Source organism: Stegostoma tigrinum, chromosome 14, assembly GCF_030684315.1.
Source record: "Stegostoma tigrinum isolate sSteTig4 chromosome 14, sSteTig4.hap1, whole genome shotgun sequence".
NCBI lineage: Eukaryota > Metazoa > Chordata > Chondrichthyes > Orectolobiformes > Stegostomatidae > Stegostoma > Stegostoma tigrinum.
The window spans coordinates 12,855,711-12,874,649 of record NC_081367.1 but is presented as its reverse complement, the minus strand read 5'-3'; the positions used below and the strand labels follow the sequence as shown (position 1 = coordinate 12,874,649).

General features: G+C 40.7%; 1 protein-coding gene across 1 annotated transcript in view; it reads right to left on the bottom strand.

Moving 5' to 3' along the window:
- The window catches only part of LOC125457712 (rho guanine nucleotide exchange factor 4-like), a 43,172-nt gene that overhangs the window by 5,581 nt on the left and 18,652 nt on the right, over positions 1-18,939 (bottom strand). The window contains exons 5-8 of the mRNA XM_048542284.2: positions 8,430-8,662; positions 6,506-6,632; positions 4,060-4,191; positions 64-310 (exon numbers count right to left, since the gene is read on the bottom strand). Of these exons, the coding sequence (XP_048398241.1) occupies positions 64-310; positions 4,060-4,191; positions 6,506-6,632; positions 8,430-8,662 (739 nt within the window). The remainder of the gene's footprint in view (positions 1-63; positions 311-4,059; positions 4,192-6,505; positions 6,633-8,429; positions 8,663-18,939) is intronic.

Below are 18,939 nucleotides of genomic sequence, written 5' to 3'. Positions count from 1 at the left end.
AGCACTCATCAACTTCCCTCTGCTGCCCTTTCCACAACTTTAATTCCATGTGTGCCATCATACCTGCTTCTAGCTCGCCTTCAGATATTTTTCTTTCCTCCTCAAAGGCATGAAGCCACAATTGCTTGTCTGCAAGATTCTTTGTAAAAAGAAGTTTGCTAGGTTTATTCTCAAACTTGCTTTTAAGTTTGATAGCATTCCTGACCCGGCAATCGAATTCTTCATCCCTTCCATCTTCCACATCCTTCACTATGCTTCGGTCAATGTCGATCCTTGCTTTGAAGTACAGCGCATTACGGCGTAGCAGGTCCTGTGAACAGTGCCACAACACACATCATTAACGCACATTTTCTCAACTTCAATCCGCTTTGCTGCCACATTCTCATCTAAACTTGATAGTGTCCCAATCAGTAAATTAGTCATGTATTGCATTCAAAACTGCACTACTTTTCTCTATTTACATTTGGTTAACGCTTCCAGTTAGTTACTTTCACAACACTGAATGTAAGATCTTCCATCAACCAGCTCAGTGATGACAGATAAGTGGGAGGCTTTCAGGAATGATAAGAGTTCAGAAGCAATATGTTCTTATTAGGGTGAAAGGCTGAGCTGGGAAGATAGGAATGAATGGTCGGTAAAGGTGTTGAGGCTTCGGTCAAGAATAAAAATCATATACTAGACATAGACAACTGGAATTAAATGAATCTCTAGAAAAATATACAGAATATTGGGGCATTCTTAAGAGAGAACTCTCGAAGGCAAAGAGGGGATATGAGGTAGTCTTGGAAGATAAGGATAATCCAAAGAGATTCTACAAGGACCTTAAGAGCAAAAAATAAGCACAGAATGAGTTGGCCCCCTTAAGGATGAATGTGATGATTTGGTTTGAACCTCAAGAGATGGAAGGGATATTAAATGAATATTTTGCTTCAGTTTTTACTAAGGAGAAAGAACTGGAGGCTAGAGAACTCAGGGAAATAAATAGTTTTTAAAAACATTTTACATTGCAGAAGAGGAGGTGCTAGAGGTCTTAGAAAGCATTAAAATGGATAAATCTCCAGGACCTGATCAAGTGTATCCCAGGACATTGTAGGAAGTTAGGGAGGAAATTGCGGGACCTGTAGCAGAAATATTTCTATCATTTATAATCAAGGTTAGATGCCTGATGACTGGAGGGGGAGCGGTAATGTTGAAACTTTATTTAAGGAAGACAGTAAGGAGAAGGCGGGCAACTACTTGGCCTGCTGTGTTCATCCAGCTGCACACTTTGTTATCTAGGATTCTCCAGCATCTGCAGTTCCCATTATCTCAGACCTGAGAGTCTGACATCAATGGTGGCTAAGTTGTTGCAAGTGATCCTGAAAGATAGGATTTATGCGCATTTGGAGAGGCAAGAAATGATTAGTCAGCATGACTGTGCAAAAGAAACCATGTCTCAAATTTGAGATTTTAAAAACAAAAGTGTGGAGCTGGATGAACACAGCAGGCCAAGCAGCATCTTGGGGGCACAAAAGCTGATGTTCGGGCCTAGACCCTTCATCAGAAAATAGCTTTTGTGCTCCTAGGATGCTGCTTGGCCTGCTGTGTTCATCCAGCTCTTTACTTTGTTATCTCGGATTCTCCAGCATCAGCTGTTCCTATTAATTCTCAAATTTGATTTTTTTTTAAAATTATATAATGGTATAACCAAAACGATTGAGGACAAAGCAATAAATATTGTTTACTTGGACTTTAGTGAACCCTTTTTAAGGTTCTGCATGGTAGATTAATTAGTAAAGTTAGATCATATAGAATCCAGGGTGAGTTTGCCATTTGGATATAAAATTGGCCTTGTGGTAGGGTAGTGGTGGAGGATTGTTCCTTTTTTGGACTGGAGGCCTGTGACCAGTGGTGTTCAACAGGGATTAGAGCTGCATTCACATTTTTCTGTCATTTATATAAATGATTTAGTGGAGAAAATAGAAGGAATGGTTAGTAAGTTTACAAATTACACCAAAATTGTTGATCGAGTGGATAGTGAAGAAGCTTATCTAAGATTGCAAAGAAATCTTGATCAGCTGGGTCAATGGGCTAAGGAGTGAAAGATGGAGTTTAACGCAAACAAGTACTAGGTATTGCATTTTTGTAAAACAAACAAGAGCAGGACTTAGCAATTAAGGGTGGAACCCTATGTAGTGTTATAGAGCAGAGAGTCCTAGGGCTTCGGATAAGTAATTCTTTGAAATTTGCATCCTAGGGTAGTTAAGAAGACGTTTAGCATGCTGGCCTTCATTGCTCAGACCTTGGAGTATTGGAGTTAGAATGTCATGTTGAGGTTGTACGAGGCAAACGTTTGAATTATAGCCACATGTCTATGATAACTACTCCCTTAATAGCCTCCTGGAGCCATCAATAAAACTATGAACTGACAAGTCACTCATGATGATGTTGGAATGAGAAAGTTGTCAAGTACTATTAATATTGCAATATTAACCCTCAAGTTCTCATGTCACATCATATCAGACTCAAAACATTGTTAACAAAGTGTAGAGCTGGATGAACACTGCAGGCCAGGCAGCATCTTAGCAGCAGAAAAGTTGACGTTTTGAGCCTAGACCCTTCATTAGAAATGGGGGAGGGGGAGAGGGTTCTTAAGTAGGGAGAGATCCCCTGAGGTTTGTCCAGAGGCAGGAGGGTAACTTCTTCAAGTTAGGCATCCCTAGAAGAGGCTTCGCAGCTTGACCTGCTGTGTTCATCCAGTTCCACACTTTTTGTTATCTCAGATTCTCCAGCATCTGCAGTTCCTATTTTCTCTGACACAATTTTAACCTCACTGCAAAGCCTTTTCCAGGGATGCCTAACCTGAAGAAGTTGCCCTCCGCCCTCCGGACAAACCTCAGGGGTTCTCTCCCTATTTATTTCAGAACCCTCTCCCCATCCCCCTTTTCTGATGAAGGGTCTAGGCCTGAAACGTCAGCTTTTGTGCTCCTAAGATGCTGCTTGGCCTGCTGTGTTCATCCAGTCCCACACATTTTTTATCACTAATTGACTGACTACAAATGTGATTCCAGACTAATTAAGGTGTTGACCCACATGAATTGCGCAGGAGCTTGTTGGTGGCTGAGAAACAGTTCCAGTTTCCATTTCATACCTTTAATATGAAACTCAGCCCTGAAACTCGCTTTATACAAAACATCAGTTGTGACAAGTGCCCCAGTGTAGTGAGTGAGGTAGAAGCCAGATTTAGCCCCAAGTATGTAAGATTGGGAAAATTGAAAGGTTAAATTTGGAACTTTTAAAAGTCAGATTCCTGAATGGGGGCTGATTCAATTAGGTAGGGAGTGTCAGAATTCTCTCCTTCCTTTTTATTCTCTTATGGCATCATTGGCAGGGCCAGAATTTTTTGGAAATACATAATTGTTTTGTTCATCTATTTCGGGAGACACTAAAGAGTCAACAACATGAGTCTGGAGTCACATGTAGGCCTGACCTGGTATGCCTTCCCTAAAGGGCACTAGTTAATTAGAACAATCTTGACAACAATCAGTAGTAGTTTCATTGTTGCCACGGCTAAAACTACCTTTAAAACCTAGATTTGTTAATAGAATTCAGCTCTATGGTGGGATTTGAACTCTCATCCCCAGAGTATTAGTCTTGGATTCAAGTTTGCTCATCTAATGACACTATCACCCTGACTAAATCACTGAGGAGGGAAATGATGGATGATCAGAAGGTCAGTCGGGGTAAGTTTCGGACTTTTCAATGAAATGACTGCACAGAGAGTGTGAAGTGTTGAAGAAAGGAGCTTGTGGGCGGACAATGAGAAAGATGATGTAAGAATGTCTGTCAATTTTGACACCAAGTTGAAAGGTAGAGATGAATGTGAGAAAATTAAAGCACATAATTGTTAGCTCAGTTTCATTATAATCTTGTCCTAAATTAACATCCTCACCTCATTTTTGATGTAACTGATTATCAAACCAAAAGAAAAGAAAAGCAAATACATTTTATTTAATAACACTGATCATGAGATTATTTTATGTCAGTCATTAATGATCAACCCCTTAGCTGTGATTTTACCTTCTTGCATAAAATCATCTGATGGTCGAAGAGAAATGCCAGAAATTGTTTTGCCCTGGCACGTGGATGCATCAGAACAACTAGATCACCACGTTGGATCAGCTGAGTGCTGAGGACAATGAGATCTTCACCCTAAGAATTAGAAAGATTTCATGAAGAGCAGCCCCATTTTATTTCTGTTTGATGTACAGTGTATATGAATTTCACTAAAGAAAATGAACAAAACCTGGATGTAGATTATAACCAAGTAGCAGGAGATCCTGTAGCAGGGGAATATACGCTCAATGCTTTCCTGCATCCATCCTTAGCTGTTTTAATGACTCGCTGACCTAAGATAAATTTGTGCATGAGTTGTAGTGTGTTTTTCTTCCCTTTTCCAACATCTGCTTAACTCCGGTGCCACATCAATTGACAATCTTGGCATGCAGTAGTCATGGTGGCAGTGAGCAGGTCAGCAGCCAGTCACTTTGATTTAGTCACACACAGCAAACCAGCAAGTCAATAAAATGTGAGGCTGGATGAACGCAGCAGGCCCAGCAGCATCTCAGGGGCACAAAAGCTGACGTTTCGGGCCTAGACCCTTCATCATGTCTGATGAAGGGTCTAGGCCCGAAACGTCAGCTTTTGTGCCCCTGAGATGCTGCTGGGCCTGCTGCGTTCATCCAGCCTCACATTTTATTATCTTGGATTCTCCAGCATCTGCAGTTCCCATTATCACAAACCAGCAAGTCATATGTGCTTAATATTCCTCACTTTTTAAAATTAATTTTTCAGGTGTTGAATTAACTTATGATGACGGATTAAGGTAGAAGCTTAAAAAAGGATGAAGTTTACAAATGAAAACAGTTTTTTTTTAACTATGGGGTACTTTTGACATTTTACAAGCTTAGAATTAATTATTTCAGGGGCAGCGGCGGTGTCTACCTGAATAATTCTAATGTTAATACTCTGTTTAAATTTAAAAAAACACTAGTAATGCCTCATTCATCAATGTTTCAAGGATTTTTACAGTGAGACTAGCTACTTAAGACTGGAAGTTCCCAACAAGTTGTTAACCATTGCCTTTGGGTAGTACAAAACTTCAGTGTTGCTGAGAAAATGCTCAGACAAAAAGTGTTTCTTTTTCTGATGGGACCTGAACCATGCACCCTCTGGTGGAGAGAATTATTGAAAGTGAATGCTGCAGTATTTTGTGCATGTGTAGACTCCCAAAGTTTTATTATCCTCTTTTTTTTGGTGGATGACAGCGAACATTGGTTTCACTGTTAGTATTCCCACAAAATTCAGATGGTTGTTTTCATTAATTGCAGCAGAGTTAGATCCTTTATTGATCATTAGGTCATCCAGTCAAACACACCTCGTTTACTGGATGGAAATTCAGCTAAAGCTGCAGCTAACCAAACAAATGGAGGTTCTGCAAATGGAAACAGTGGGGAAGGAAGGAGAAGTCCTTGAATTTATCTATGAATCATCTCCTGCTTTTAGTACAAAAGTAATTTCTCACCCTTCAAGTGTGAGTTTCAGAAATGTGGATCTTATTAAAGTTTAATTAACAAATCTCTGCTGAATACATAGGGCATGAGAGAAATGTGCTGAGTGTGTCAACAGGAATGGACAAATACATTGGTACATCAACAAACCAAATTGTCGGCCTAAAAACAATCCAGAAATCTGCAAGTATAATGACAGAAACAATCAGGGATGTAGTCTGGCCTCATTAGTTTGAGTTTATTGGTAATAATGTAAATAATGGATTTATTCAGCAATAGTTCAGAGACTTGGAACATATTTGGGCTAAAGTTGACCTACATCTCAATACATTCAAATCATCCTTCGGAACCATATCAATATATTTTGTTGTTTTGCTGTATGGTAGCCTGTGTAACATTATATCATAGAGTTGGGTTCTTGCTGAGACAAATGTTTTGAAACCTATTCACAACATTAACTATTTACATGGCTATGTATGTAACTCTGTGACATTATTTCTGAGATTCTGTATTTACTGGTATAACTATACATATATTGCTGACGGACTGAACACACTACATTAGAGAGTGATGCAAGTAAGGCAGGTATCAATAAACTGATACATCAATGTTGTAATGTCATGCCTTAGCCTGAAAGGCGCACACCTTTCTGGTCTTGAATCACTGGCATTATATAAAATGTGATTCTATTCATGGGGCACAACAAATGAGGAAAATGGAGCAAGGGTTGAAATGTTATGTTTACTATTTATTGAAAACAAAATCAAACTAAATTTCATGTTTTAACACTTTATGTACATTTTTACGTTATTATCCAGCAAAATCTCTGAAAGGCAACACTGAAAAAGATAGAGATTTTATCTTACATCGCAAGGAATGGGGAAGGAGTGGAGAAAAAGGAGGCAATGGGTTTGTTCAGCAATAAATCAGAGAAACTTGGAAATTCCAGTTTTTACCTGCCAACCTGAAATGATGTTCTGTAACTTTGTGATTTTGTCTTCGTTATCATCAGCCTTCTGATTGTTAATCCTGTTAAGAACGTTCTTCATGGCAACTATAGCAGCTTCCACATTCTTATAATCCCTAGATGAATGAGCAATAAGACTGTTACTAATGGTGTACTTGTTACACTTTGAAACGCCTGGCAGGAAACATGACCACAGTTCACAGGGGTTTAATTTTCCAAGTGGACCTATTGTATGTTTTTTTTTATTTTTTAGTGCTTTCTCTGTACCACACAGTACCAAATGAAATAGCAATTCCAATTTGTCTTCACTCAAATGAACAATGAGGAAAATATTTTGATTTCACCTCCTGTGCGCTTATTCTGTGCAGAGCGGACCTGATGTTTATTTTCCCTTCAGCAGCAGTGTCTGACACCACTGAAACCTGTGAAGGAAAGACTGGGCTGCTTCCACAAATGATTGTTTAACTGTCCTAGAATAATACCTCCCATGGGGAGGAAGTTGAAAGTTTGCTAACCTGTTTGGTACTTTCCTCTACCACATAATAAAAAATGCACATTTCCATACTCCATATCTGTGTTCTCCTCCAGTTGGCTTAATTGGCAGCAATAAAGGGGATTGCAACTTTTTGTGTAAAAACAATCTCGACCTAGTGCTTCTTCCCTGACATTTTAAGTTGCCACATAAAATCCCCTTAAGTTTAGGAAAAATAGTGATATCAAAATTAATCAGCCTGGTGATGGGTAACAATTTTTAATACCTCCACCTCATCGCTAAGGAGAGGTGTTTTTCCACTTACTTAACAAAGCAGTTATTTAGTCCACTGAAGTGCTGATGCCTATTTACTCAACAGCACCGCTATTGGTTCTTATGCTGATGTTAAGACATCCAGGATAGCTTTCTGTAGGGCAATCATGAATCGTGTGTGCTTTCATTTACTGACTTCCCTTTTTTGGTTTTGACATTGACTGACTCCTGAACTCGGCTCCATAAGTGACATTTGTCATTCAGTGCTTCAGCAATGTTACTAATATTAATTTGTGCCCTTTAATGCAGAAACAATGAGGGTCAGCAGACTGTCGAACTATGGAGACACAATAACAGCCTAAATGATAGCAATATATGTGCATTTTGTTTTTTGTTCAGAGGATATGAGCCTCAGTAATTGATCCAGCATTTATTGCCCATCCCTAGTTGCCCATAAGAAGGTAGTAGTGAGTTGCCTTCTCGAGCCACTGCAGTCCAATTGATATAGATACACTTTTCTCTATTTAAAAAGTAATTGAAGTAGAAGTAGAAATTCAGGGAACTGAATTTTCCTCTGTTTAGTTGATAACTTTGAGGTTAATTGAAGAGCGTTTGCTCCCAGTCTGGCTCAGAGCAGTTAAGCAAGCTAATGTCAAATCTGTTCCTTTTACTGGTGTACATTGTCCAACTAGGAACTGACTAAACCAACTGAGACACTCTGTTGTCGGCTCCTAATAGATCTCAAAGGTAGCAATTATAATTAGTGATGAGATGAATTTATTTTAATTGTCTCCCTGAGTACACCATTTTTCTAGCCAACAGGTTAACAAGCCCTTTTCTCGGGACAGTGTAAATGACACTTTTGATCTAGGTTACGTTATATAAGACTGACTGGAAGTAACTCCATGTCCTTGGCCTCCCAGGGAAGAACCCAGTTCACTGCATCACAAAGCATGACTGAGACTGAAAACTTGCTACGTGAAAGAACATTCCACAGTCATTTTGTAATCTGTTGCAATGATGAAGTGAATAGTTAGTGAAATTTATATGTGACAGTAGATTACTACATGTTCCACCTTTTAAAGACAATGTTGCACTCCAATTCTGTATGTGCAGTGACTTTGCGTGGAAGTTGTGCCTTCTTTGAACACATCATTTTAAGGCTTACCTGTGCTCAGGTGGAGTGGCTTTAAGCAGTTCTGATAGTAGCAGTGGATATTTACAGATCTTCTGCACTGGCATTATGAGAAATCCATCAAAAGGGAGGCTCATCATTTTCTGCCGCCTTCGACAAACCTCAAAAAAGTATGCATATTTTTCGACGACGATGAGTTTAGCCCATTCAGCAAGAGCATTGACGTGGTTGTTGCAGTATTCAGCATACGTCAAGAAGCCTGCATTCTACAAAGACAAAGAGGAATGATGAAGAGAATTAATAGAGATCAGCAAGCCATTCAGATGGTATCAATCACAAAGTTGTCAGCATATGGTTTTCAGGGAACTACAATAATACAATTCACCGGTACACTGTTCCCACAGTGGTTCAGCTGAAGGCTGTTTGAATAGTACACCACATGCTTCCACCTCACTCATGCCAACGTTCCAGGAATCAAGCCCTATTTCTCCACAGTAATGATTCATACATTTTAACTTTCCACTCTTATTTGCCTTAAGTCAGTTTATTTGAGGTTCAGTATGTAATCTAAAGATTATTGCCTCTTTTTACTTTCTACTTTTTAAAAAAAAACTCCTTGCTACTCAGATTCTCACCACACAATTTCAGCTACAGCTTTGCTCATAGTAATGTTAAGGTTGAAACAAAAATAGACACCCAAATGAGTCAAAATGACAAGGTATGTATCTCCAGCCAGATTAACTAGTCAAGTTTAACATTAAGGAAGGCCATAGTTATAGAAGTTATTGTTTGAGATGCTGTAAAACTAAACCAGGCATGCTAAGGAGATCTGCAAGTACTAAGGGACACAAACTGCACTCCATATTAAAGCCACGATATGGAGGTGCCAGAGTAGGGCTGGGGTGAACAAAGTCAGAAGTCTCATGACACCAGGTTATAGTCCAACAGGTTTATAGTGACTTTGCCTGACGAAGGAGGAGCGCTCTGAAAACTTGACTTCAAATAAACCTGTTGGACTATAACCTGGTGTCATGTGACTTCCCAATTCTTGATTACAACTAGCTATGTATGGTAATATAATAAAGAACAGATTATGGGCCACCATGTAGATCATTGCATTGCTGCGCTGTTCACCTCGATAGTTTGGGGTGAGTGGCCTGTTTCTGTGTTATCAAATCAATGCAACTTCAAGGATGCCTGAGATCATTCATTCGCACAAACCGAATGCCAATGACTGCCAACAAAACCACTATCATTTGTTTATCAGACACATGAAAGAAAATAATAAATCATGTTGTATTAATACTGCACTTTTGATAACCTCTGGGTGTCTCATAACATCTCACAGCCAATGAAGTACTATTTGAAGTGTGGCTTCTTTTACAAACTAAGGAACAAGGCAGTGAGTTGCTGCGTAACAAACTCCCATGAAGAGGATGGATGAAGTAGTCAGCAAAGTGAGTACTTGTATCTCCTTTCCTACTGCTCGACTGACGTTTCATTGTATGACTCTCAAAGGACGGTTGATGGATCTGATGTGTTCTACTCCTCTGGAATCTGATCCACTTTATCTACTCTGTAATTCATCCGATCTAATCACATCTCTGGATATGTCTGCATCCGTGATGCTAATTATCAGTTTTCTAGAGAATGCACGACTTAATGTGCACTATGGGCACCCTTGAAGTTGGGAGGCCATTTTCCTTAAAGAAAGGTAAAGGACTAGGTTTGGGTATTACATATTCTAACCCAAGCTTTTTCATAGAAGTTGGGTTTTTGTAGATATTATTTTCCAATACTACTGTCCCAAATGAGAAGCCACTTTCAAAGCAGTTAGTTTGCAGATTTACCCAACTTTCCTGCCTCTCTCTCAATCAATCTATAAGTTGTTAATTTCTATGCCTATTAGTAGGTGAAGTGTTTGAACCAAATGCTAAAAAGACTATAAAAAAGCATTGTGAAGGGAGCAATTCTTTGTTCTTTTCAGACATTGCTCAAAATATTATAGAGGTTAAACATTGCATTTTATTCCAAAAAAATCTGCTTTTACTGGAAAGCCATGACCTGAAACAATAATTCTGCCTTGCCATTGGCAAAGACTGCCAGAATCATTGAATATGTCCTCCTAATTTTGTTTTTCGTGATTGTATTTTTTTGTTTGAAATATACTTTCATCAATTTTATGGAATGGTATTCTTTGTCATTGAACAGTAATATTTTTCGAATGAGCTTTGGGACTGCACGCTGTCTTTTCTGTCATTTGAAGTGAATATAAGTCTGTAATAGATGTTAGAATTTATGATGATAAGGGAATGATTAATCTTGTGCCACCACATCATTGCATGACAATCATAAGGTAGAGTTTAATGTCTTAATTACCTCTCTTACCTGACACAAGTAAATTTAAACCTTCTGTTATAACCAAATCTTGACTTTGCACCATGGATTTGATTAGTGTAGACCGTTTTCTCAGGGGGGGAAAAATGTGCTGTCAATTCATCTCTTGAAAAATAGATTTGGAAAAATAAATTGCTGAAGCTGTACTTGATAAATAGTAAGTTAGGTGTTATAGACCTTCAGATTTATAAGATCTTTGTAGTTAATGCATTCACAACGTGTGTATTAATATGGAGACTGTGCCCCTCAAAAAACCCTTGCTTATGTCAATTGGAAGAGCAGGAATGTGATTTGCTAGGCTGAGTCTTGCCGAACTTGCCAAATATGTCCCTGTTAAAAACATATTGGGAATTCTGGTGGGGGAAGGGGAGGGGAGCCCTTCAATCGTTTAGAAATTGTGCAACAACAATGGATAATTAAAGCTGGTTTTGAAAAAATACGTAAAAAAGCATCAAACCATCTTAATAAGGAAAATAATAAGATTACATAGCTATTCAAGTGAGAAAAATCAGTTTATTTTGTATTGAGTTAATACAAGAGAAGAAATTTTATTAATATATTTTGATGTGAACAGTAAAGGTTGTAATTGTTTATTGAATACATTGTTTGAACTAATTACGTATGTAATGCCCCAATGTAAAATAAATTTGTGTACTGGTTTACAACATGAGTACAAGTCTTGATAAGAGATATGTTAATCCATTATAAAAGTCAGGATCACAGATTTCATTCCAGCAAACTAAAGCATACTGAGAGAGACTCCCTGTGAAACCCAGCATCATTTTAAATTCTGCTTCAAACAGGAACACATTTTGTTCATGTTAGGTGTTCTAAGGACAGAGCTTTGTCATTGTGTGAATTTTGTGTGAAACCCTATGTCTGAGAGTCATAACTCAAAAATATCATTCTGTCTAGGAAGAGCAAGATGAAATTAGCCTATTTACGTATATTGCTCCCAAGAGACGGAACTTGCAGTTGCAGAAGGGCATTGTTATACACATTGTACATTTTGGTATTGATCTAATATTCTCAATTTGAAGTCAACACCTGCTTTTAGATTAGATTCCCTACAGTGTGGAAACAGGCCCTTCAGCCCAACAAGTCCACACTGCCCCTTGAAGCATCCCATCCAGACTCGTCCCTCAAAAACCCTCACAGCCCTGAACATTACAGGCAATTTAGCATGACAGATCCACTTGACTGCACATCTTTGGACTGTGGGAGGAATGAATTTTTACAAATTGAAAGTTGAAGAAACGCCTCAGCATATTGAATCAAACTTCCACTCATTTCAAAATCATTACCACTGTGGTAATTTTGGACCAGGTAACTTGAGTAATTCAGGTTACTGTGTTAGTGAGAATAGCTTGAAAAGGTATGTCGTTGACTGAAGTGTTATGCTATCAGCTGATAGAGTCATAGGTTCGTTTCCATGCTGTGAGCTCTATCAGTTCAACTCATCCATGCCAACCAGATATTCTAAATTAATCTAGTATCATTTTCCAGCATTTAACCCAGATCCTTCTTAAACCTTTCCTGTTCATGTACCCAGCCAGATGCCTTTTAAATGTTGTAATTGTACCAGCCTCCATCACTTCCTCCGGTAGCTCATTCCACACACGCACCTCCCTCTACATGAAAAAGTTGCCCCTTAGGTTCATAGAACATAGAACATAGAACAGTACAGCACAGAACAGGCCCTTCGGCCCTCGATGTTGCACCGACCTGTGAACTAATATAAGCCCCTCCCCCTACACCTGGCTGAGTTAACTACATTGGCAGGCAGGGCGTTCCACGCCCTTACCACTCTCTGAGTAAAGAACCTGCCTCTGACATCTGTCTTAAATCTATCACCCCTCAATTTGTAGCTATGCCCCCTCGTACAATCTTTTTAAATCTTTCCCTGCTCACCTTAAATCAATGTCATATCGAACAAAGAAAAAAGAAAATTACAGCACAAGAACAGGCCCTTCAGCCCTCCAAGTTTGCGCCAATCTAGATCCTCTGTCTAAACCTGCTGCCTATTTTCCCACTGCTCCCTGCCCATTCATGTTTCTCAAATTATGCTAATGTGCCCACCTCTACCACCTCCGCTGGCAAGGTGTTCCAGGCACTCACCACCCTCTTCGTAAAGAACTTTCCACACATATCTCCCTTAAACTTTTTTCCCCCTCTCAACTTTGAAATCGTGACCCCTAGTAATTGAGACCCGCCACTCTTGGGGGTGGGGGGGGGGAAGCTTCTTGCTATCCACCCTGTCTATACCTAACATGATTCTGTAGACATCAATCAGGTCCCCCTTCAACCTCTGTCTTTCCAATGTAAATAATCCTAATCTGCGCAACATCTCTTCATAGCTAGCGCCCTCCATACCAGGCAACATCCTGGTGCACCTCCTCTGCACCTTCTCCAAAGCACCCACATCCTTTTGGTAATGTGGCGAACAGAGCTGTACGCAGTACTCCAAATGTGGCTGAATCAAAGTCCTATACAACTGTAACATGACCTGCCAACTCTTGTACTCAATACCCCGTCCAATGAATGAAAGCCTGCCGTATGCCTTCTTGACCACTCTATCGACCTGTGTTGCCACCTTTTAGGGTACAATAGACCTGGACACCCAGATCTCTCTGTGCATCAATTTTCCCCAGGGCTTTTCCCATTTACCGTATAGTTCACTCTTGAATTGGATCTTTCAAAAATGCATCACCTTGCATTTGCCTGGATTGAACTCTGTCTGCCATTTCTCTGCCCAAATCTCCGATCTATCTCTATTCTGCTGCATTTTCTGACCGTCCCCTTCACTATCTGCTACTCCACCAATCTTAGTGTCATCTGAAAACTTGCTAATCAGACCATCTATACCTTCGTCCAGATCATTTTATGTATCATAAACAACAGTAGTCCTAACACAATCTCTCAAGAGGGTTGGAATATAAAAGCAGCGATGTGCTGGGGCTGAGGCTTTATAAGACTCTAGTTAGGCCCCATTTAGAATACTGTGTCCAATTTTGGGCCCCACACCTCAGGAAGGACGTATTGGCCCTGGAGCGTGTCCAGTGGAGATTCTCACGGATGATCCCTGGAATGGTAGGTTTAGCGGATGATGAACCGCTAAGGATCCTGGGATTGTACTCATTAGAGTTTAGAAGGTTGAGGGGAGATCTAATAGAAACTTACAAGATAATATATGGTTTAGAAGGGGTGGACGCTAGGAAGTTGTTTCCGTTAGGCGGGGAGACTAGGACTCGTGGGCTCAGCCTTAAAATTAGAGGGGGTAAATTTAAAACTGAAATGAGACAACATTTCTTCAGCCAGAGAGTGGTGGGCTTGTGGAATTCATTGCCGCAGAGTGCAGTGGAGACCGGGACGTTGGATGCCTTCAAGGCAGAGATCAACAAATTCTTGATCTCAGAAGGAATCAAGGGCTACAGGAAGAGTGCAGGGAAGTGGTGTTGAAATGCCCATCAGCCATGATTTAAATGGCGGAGTGGACTTGATGGGCCAAATGGCCTTTTCCCACTCCTATGTCTTATGGTCTTATGGTCACTGTTCGCTATTTTGAGAAACTCACTTCAACTATGACTTTGTCTCCTGTTGCCTAGCCAGTTCTCTCTCCATCCAGCTAGTACACACTGGACCCTATGCAACTTCAATTTTTCCATCAGTCTACCGTGGGGCAACTTCTCAATCACCTTACTGAAGTCCATGTATATAACATCTATAGCCCTTCCTTCATCGATCAACTTTGTCACTTCCTCAAAGAATTCTATCAAGTTTGTAAGACATGACTTTCCCTGCACAAAACCATGCTGCCTGTCAAAAGTGAGCCCATTTTCTTCCAAATGTAAATAGATCCTGTTCCTCATATCTTCTCCAGCAACTTCCCCACCACTGACGTCAGAGTCACCGGTCTATAATTACCTGAATTATCACTGCTACATTTCTTAAACAAGGGGACAACATTAGCAATTCTCCAGTCATTCGGGGCCTCACCCGTGCTCAAGAATGCTGCAAAGATAGCTGTTAAGGTCCCAGTTACTTCCTCTCTCGCTTCCATCAGTGACCTGGGATAGAACCCATCTGGACCTGGGGACTTGTTCACCCTCATGTCTCTTAGATTACCCAACACTTCACTCCCCCACCTCCTTATGCTGATTTTGACCTCGAGTAATCAAACATCTCTCCCTAACCTCAACATCTGTCATGTCCCTCTCCTCGGTGAATACTGACGCAAAGTACTCATTAAGAATCTCACTCATTTTCTCTGACTCCTCACATAACTTCCCTCCTTTTGTCCTTGGGTGGGTCAACCCTTTCTCTAGTTACCCTCTTGCTCCTTATGTACAAATAAAAGGTTTTGGGATTTTCCTTAACCCTGTTTGCTAAAGCTATTTCATGACCCCTTTTAGCTCTCTTAACTCCTCATTTCAGATTGGTGCTACTTTCCCAATATTCCTCCAAAGCTTTGTTTGATTTCAGTCGCCTAGAAGTTACATATGCTTCCTTTTACCTCCTTTGCTAGTCTCACAATTTTACCTGTCATCCATGGTTCCTTAATCTTGCCCTTTCTATCACTCATTTTCACAGGGACATGTCTGTCTTGCACTCTAATCAACCTCTCTCTTTAAAAGCCTCCCATATATCAAATGTAGATTTACCCTCAAACAGCTGCTCCCAATCCACAACCCCCAGCTCCTGCCAAGTTTGGTATAATTGGCCATCCTCCAGTTTAGCACTCTTCCTTTAGGACCACTCTCATCTTTGTCCATGAGCATTCTAGAACTTACAGAATTGTGATCACTCTTCCCAACTGGCTGGGCTCATTGCCCAACACCAGGTCCAGTATGGCCCCTTTCCAAGTTGGACTTTTTAACATACTGCTCTATAAAGCCCTCCTGGATGCTCCTTACAAATTCTGCTCCATCTAAACCCCTAACACTAAATGAAGCCCAGTCAATGTTGGGAAAATTAAAATCTCCTATCACCACCATCCTATTGCTCCTACATCTTTCCATAATCAGTCTACATATTTGTACTTCTTTCTCACATTCACTGTTGGGAGGCCTGTCGTACAGCCCCAACGTTGTTACAGTGCCGTTCCTATTTCTGAGCTCTGCCCATATTGCCTCACTGCTCGAGCCCTCCATTGTGCCCACCTCCAGCACAGCTGTGATATCCTCTTTGACCAGAAATGCAACTCCTCCACCCCTTTTACCTCCCTCTCTATCCCACCTGAAGCATCTATGTCCTGGGATATTTAGTTTCCAATCTTCTCCTTCCCTCAACCAAATCTCAGTAACAGCAATAACATCCTATTCCCAGGTACCAATCCAAGCCCTAAGTTTATCTGCCTTACCTACTACACTTCTCACATTAAAACAAATGCACCTCAGACTGCCTGTCCCTTTGTGTTCATCATCTGCTTTCTGCCTACTCTTCCCCTTAGTCTCACTGACTTCATTAAAGGCTGTAAGGAACTAAATAGTTACTTCCTCCTTGCTGTCTACTAACCTCCTCATTTGTTACCCATTCCCCTGCCACATTAATTTAAACTCTTCCCCAACAGTGTTAGCAAAAGCACTCCCAGTCCTGCCCAGGTGTAGATTGTCTGATTCTTAATAGTCCCACCTCCCCCAGAACCAGACCCAATGTCCCAAAAATCTGAACCCCTCCCTCCTGCACCATCTCTCCAACATCTCACCATTTATCCTGCCTATTCTTTCATTTCTACTCTGACTAGCATGTGCCACTGGTAGCAATCCTGAGATTACTGCCTCCGACGTCCTACTTTTTAACTTGGCTCCTAACTCCCTGAATCTTGCTTGTCGGACCTCATCCCGTTTATTTTTTTTTAAACCAATATCATTGGTGCCTATATGCACCATGACAGCTGGCTGTTCGCCCTCCTCCTTCAGAATGTCCTGCAGTCGATCTGAGACGTCCCTGACCCGTGCGCCTGGGAGGCAACATACCGTTCAGGAGTATCGTTTTCAACCACAGAACCGCATATCTAGTCCCCTTACAATCGAATCCCTTATGACGAGAGCCCTTCCACTCTCTTTCCTGCTCTTCTATACAGCAGAGCCAGCTACGGTGCTGTGAACCTGGCTGCTGCCTTCCCCTGGTGAGCCATCTCCCTCAATAGTATCCAAAACGGTATATCTGGTTTGGAGGGAGATGACCGCAGGGGACACCTGCACTGGCTTCTTTTTGTTTTCTTTTGGCCTTTTTGGTTACCTATTCCCTTTCTCCCTCAGCAATCCTAATCTGCAGTGTGACCAATTTGCTAAACGTGCTATCCACAACTTCCTCAGCATTGCATATGCTCCAAAGTGAGTCCATCCACAGCTCCAGAGCTGTCATGCAGTCTAACAAGAGCTGCAGCTGGACACATTTCCTGCACACGTAGGAGTCAGGGACGTCAGCCACATCCCTGAGCTCCCACATTAAGCAAGACAAGCATAAAACAGGTCTGGGATCTCCTGCCACTTTTACTCTTCAGCTTAGCTTAGTCCTTCTGTAATATCAAATAATAGATAAAAGAAATGGAAAAAAAAGCAATCACTCTACTCACCAACACACAAATTTTTTAAAAAAAAGCAAGAAAATCCTTACCTTATCAACACACCACAATCTTTTTTTTTGAATAGAGGAGGAGGGTGGGTGTGAGACACTTTGCATGTAATGTCTCAGGTTTAGCCACTGCCCAAATGTATCATTTCACTCACTTTCCCAGCGCACAATTCGAGCGCTCCCACTCAGCTCCGCTGCCGAAATAAAGAACTTAACTTCCTGGCAGCCCCCAGTCCTCGCTCCCAACACTCCCGCTTCTAGTTTTGAGATTTGGCAATCCACCCTATCCATGCCCCTCTGTAAAGTCACCCCTCAGTCTCCGACGCTCCAGGGAAAATAGCCCCAGCCTAATCAACCTCTCCCTACCATTCAAACCCTCCAGACCTGACAGCATCCTTGTAAATATTTCTGAACCCTTTCATGTTCCACAACATCCTCCCCATATCAGGAGATCAGAATTTCATGCAATACTCCAAAAGTGGTGTCACCAGTGTCCTAGGCAGCCACAACATGACACCCCCCCACCCCCCACCAAACTTCTCTACTCAATGAACTGACCAATAAAGGCAAGCATACCAAACACCACCTTCACTGTCTACCTGGATCTCCACTTTCAATCGACTATGAACCTGTCCTGGGGAATGTTGTAGAACAAAGAGATCAGGGCCACCAAGGACCTTACCATTAAGTGTATAAGTCTGGCCCTGTTATTACTGGGCATACCAGATCCCTCAGTGCAATCTGGCTCAATAGATAATATCTGTTTTGGTTTAGTTTTAACAAGGTGGTCTCTTGCTGAAGCACAAGCATACAATGTTGCAGATTCGGATTTAAAACCAAAACTGTAATTTATTAATCAAAAGAAATGAAGATACATTAAGATAATTCAGACTATTTACTTATAATATGAACCAAAAGGTTTTGGCAAACAAGGTAACTTGTAATTCCATTGATTGCAAAAACTCTCCTTTATGGATCCCAAAAGACCACTGCTCACACTGGAGAAAAAAATAATTTCTCAAGCACTGCTTAACACATCCATTAGCATTGAAGACTTCTGCAGAATTACCCCTAATTGAAACTAAAAAAAACCTTTATTTTCCAAGCTATGGATGTTTCCTCTAAGCTTAAAACTTTGTAACAGAAACCCTGATGCTTAATTGTTTATCTTGTTCATTTGCATTATCTTCTAATGCACAGAAAAATTCCTGAAACCTAACTCATGATCATGTTGTTTGAGAAGAAATCACAATGGCGACAGAAATATTTATGCAATCATTAAAAACCTCAAAAAATCTGACACTTGTTCAAAATTCAAATACTTAAAATTAAAACTAAACACTAAAACATTAATAAATCTCACTTCCTACATCACAGCAGCTTGTCACTATGTAGGTCTACACCATTTGCAAATAATGTGCGGGTTAGGCGGGTAAACCATGGGAAATATGGGTTTAGAGGGATGGTGAGGGGGATGGGTCGGTGTGGATTAGATGGGAAAAATGTAATGATTCTAGAATTTACATTTACCTTTTTGTTACCTCCATATTCCTATTGAGGGTTGTGATGC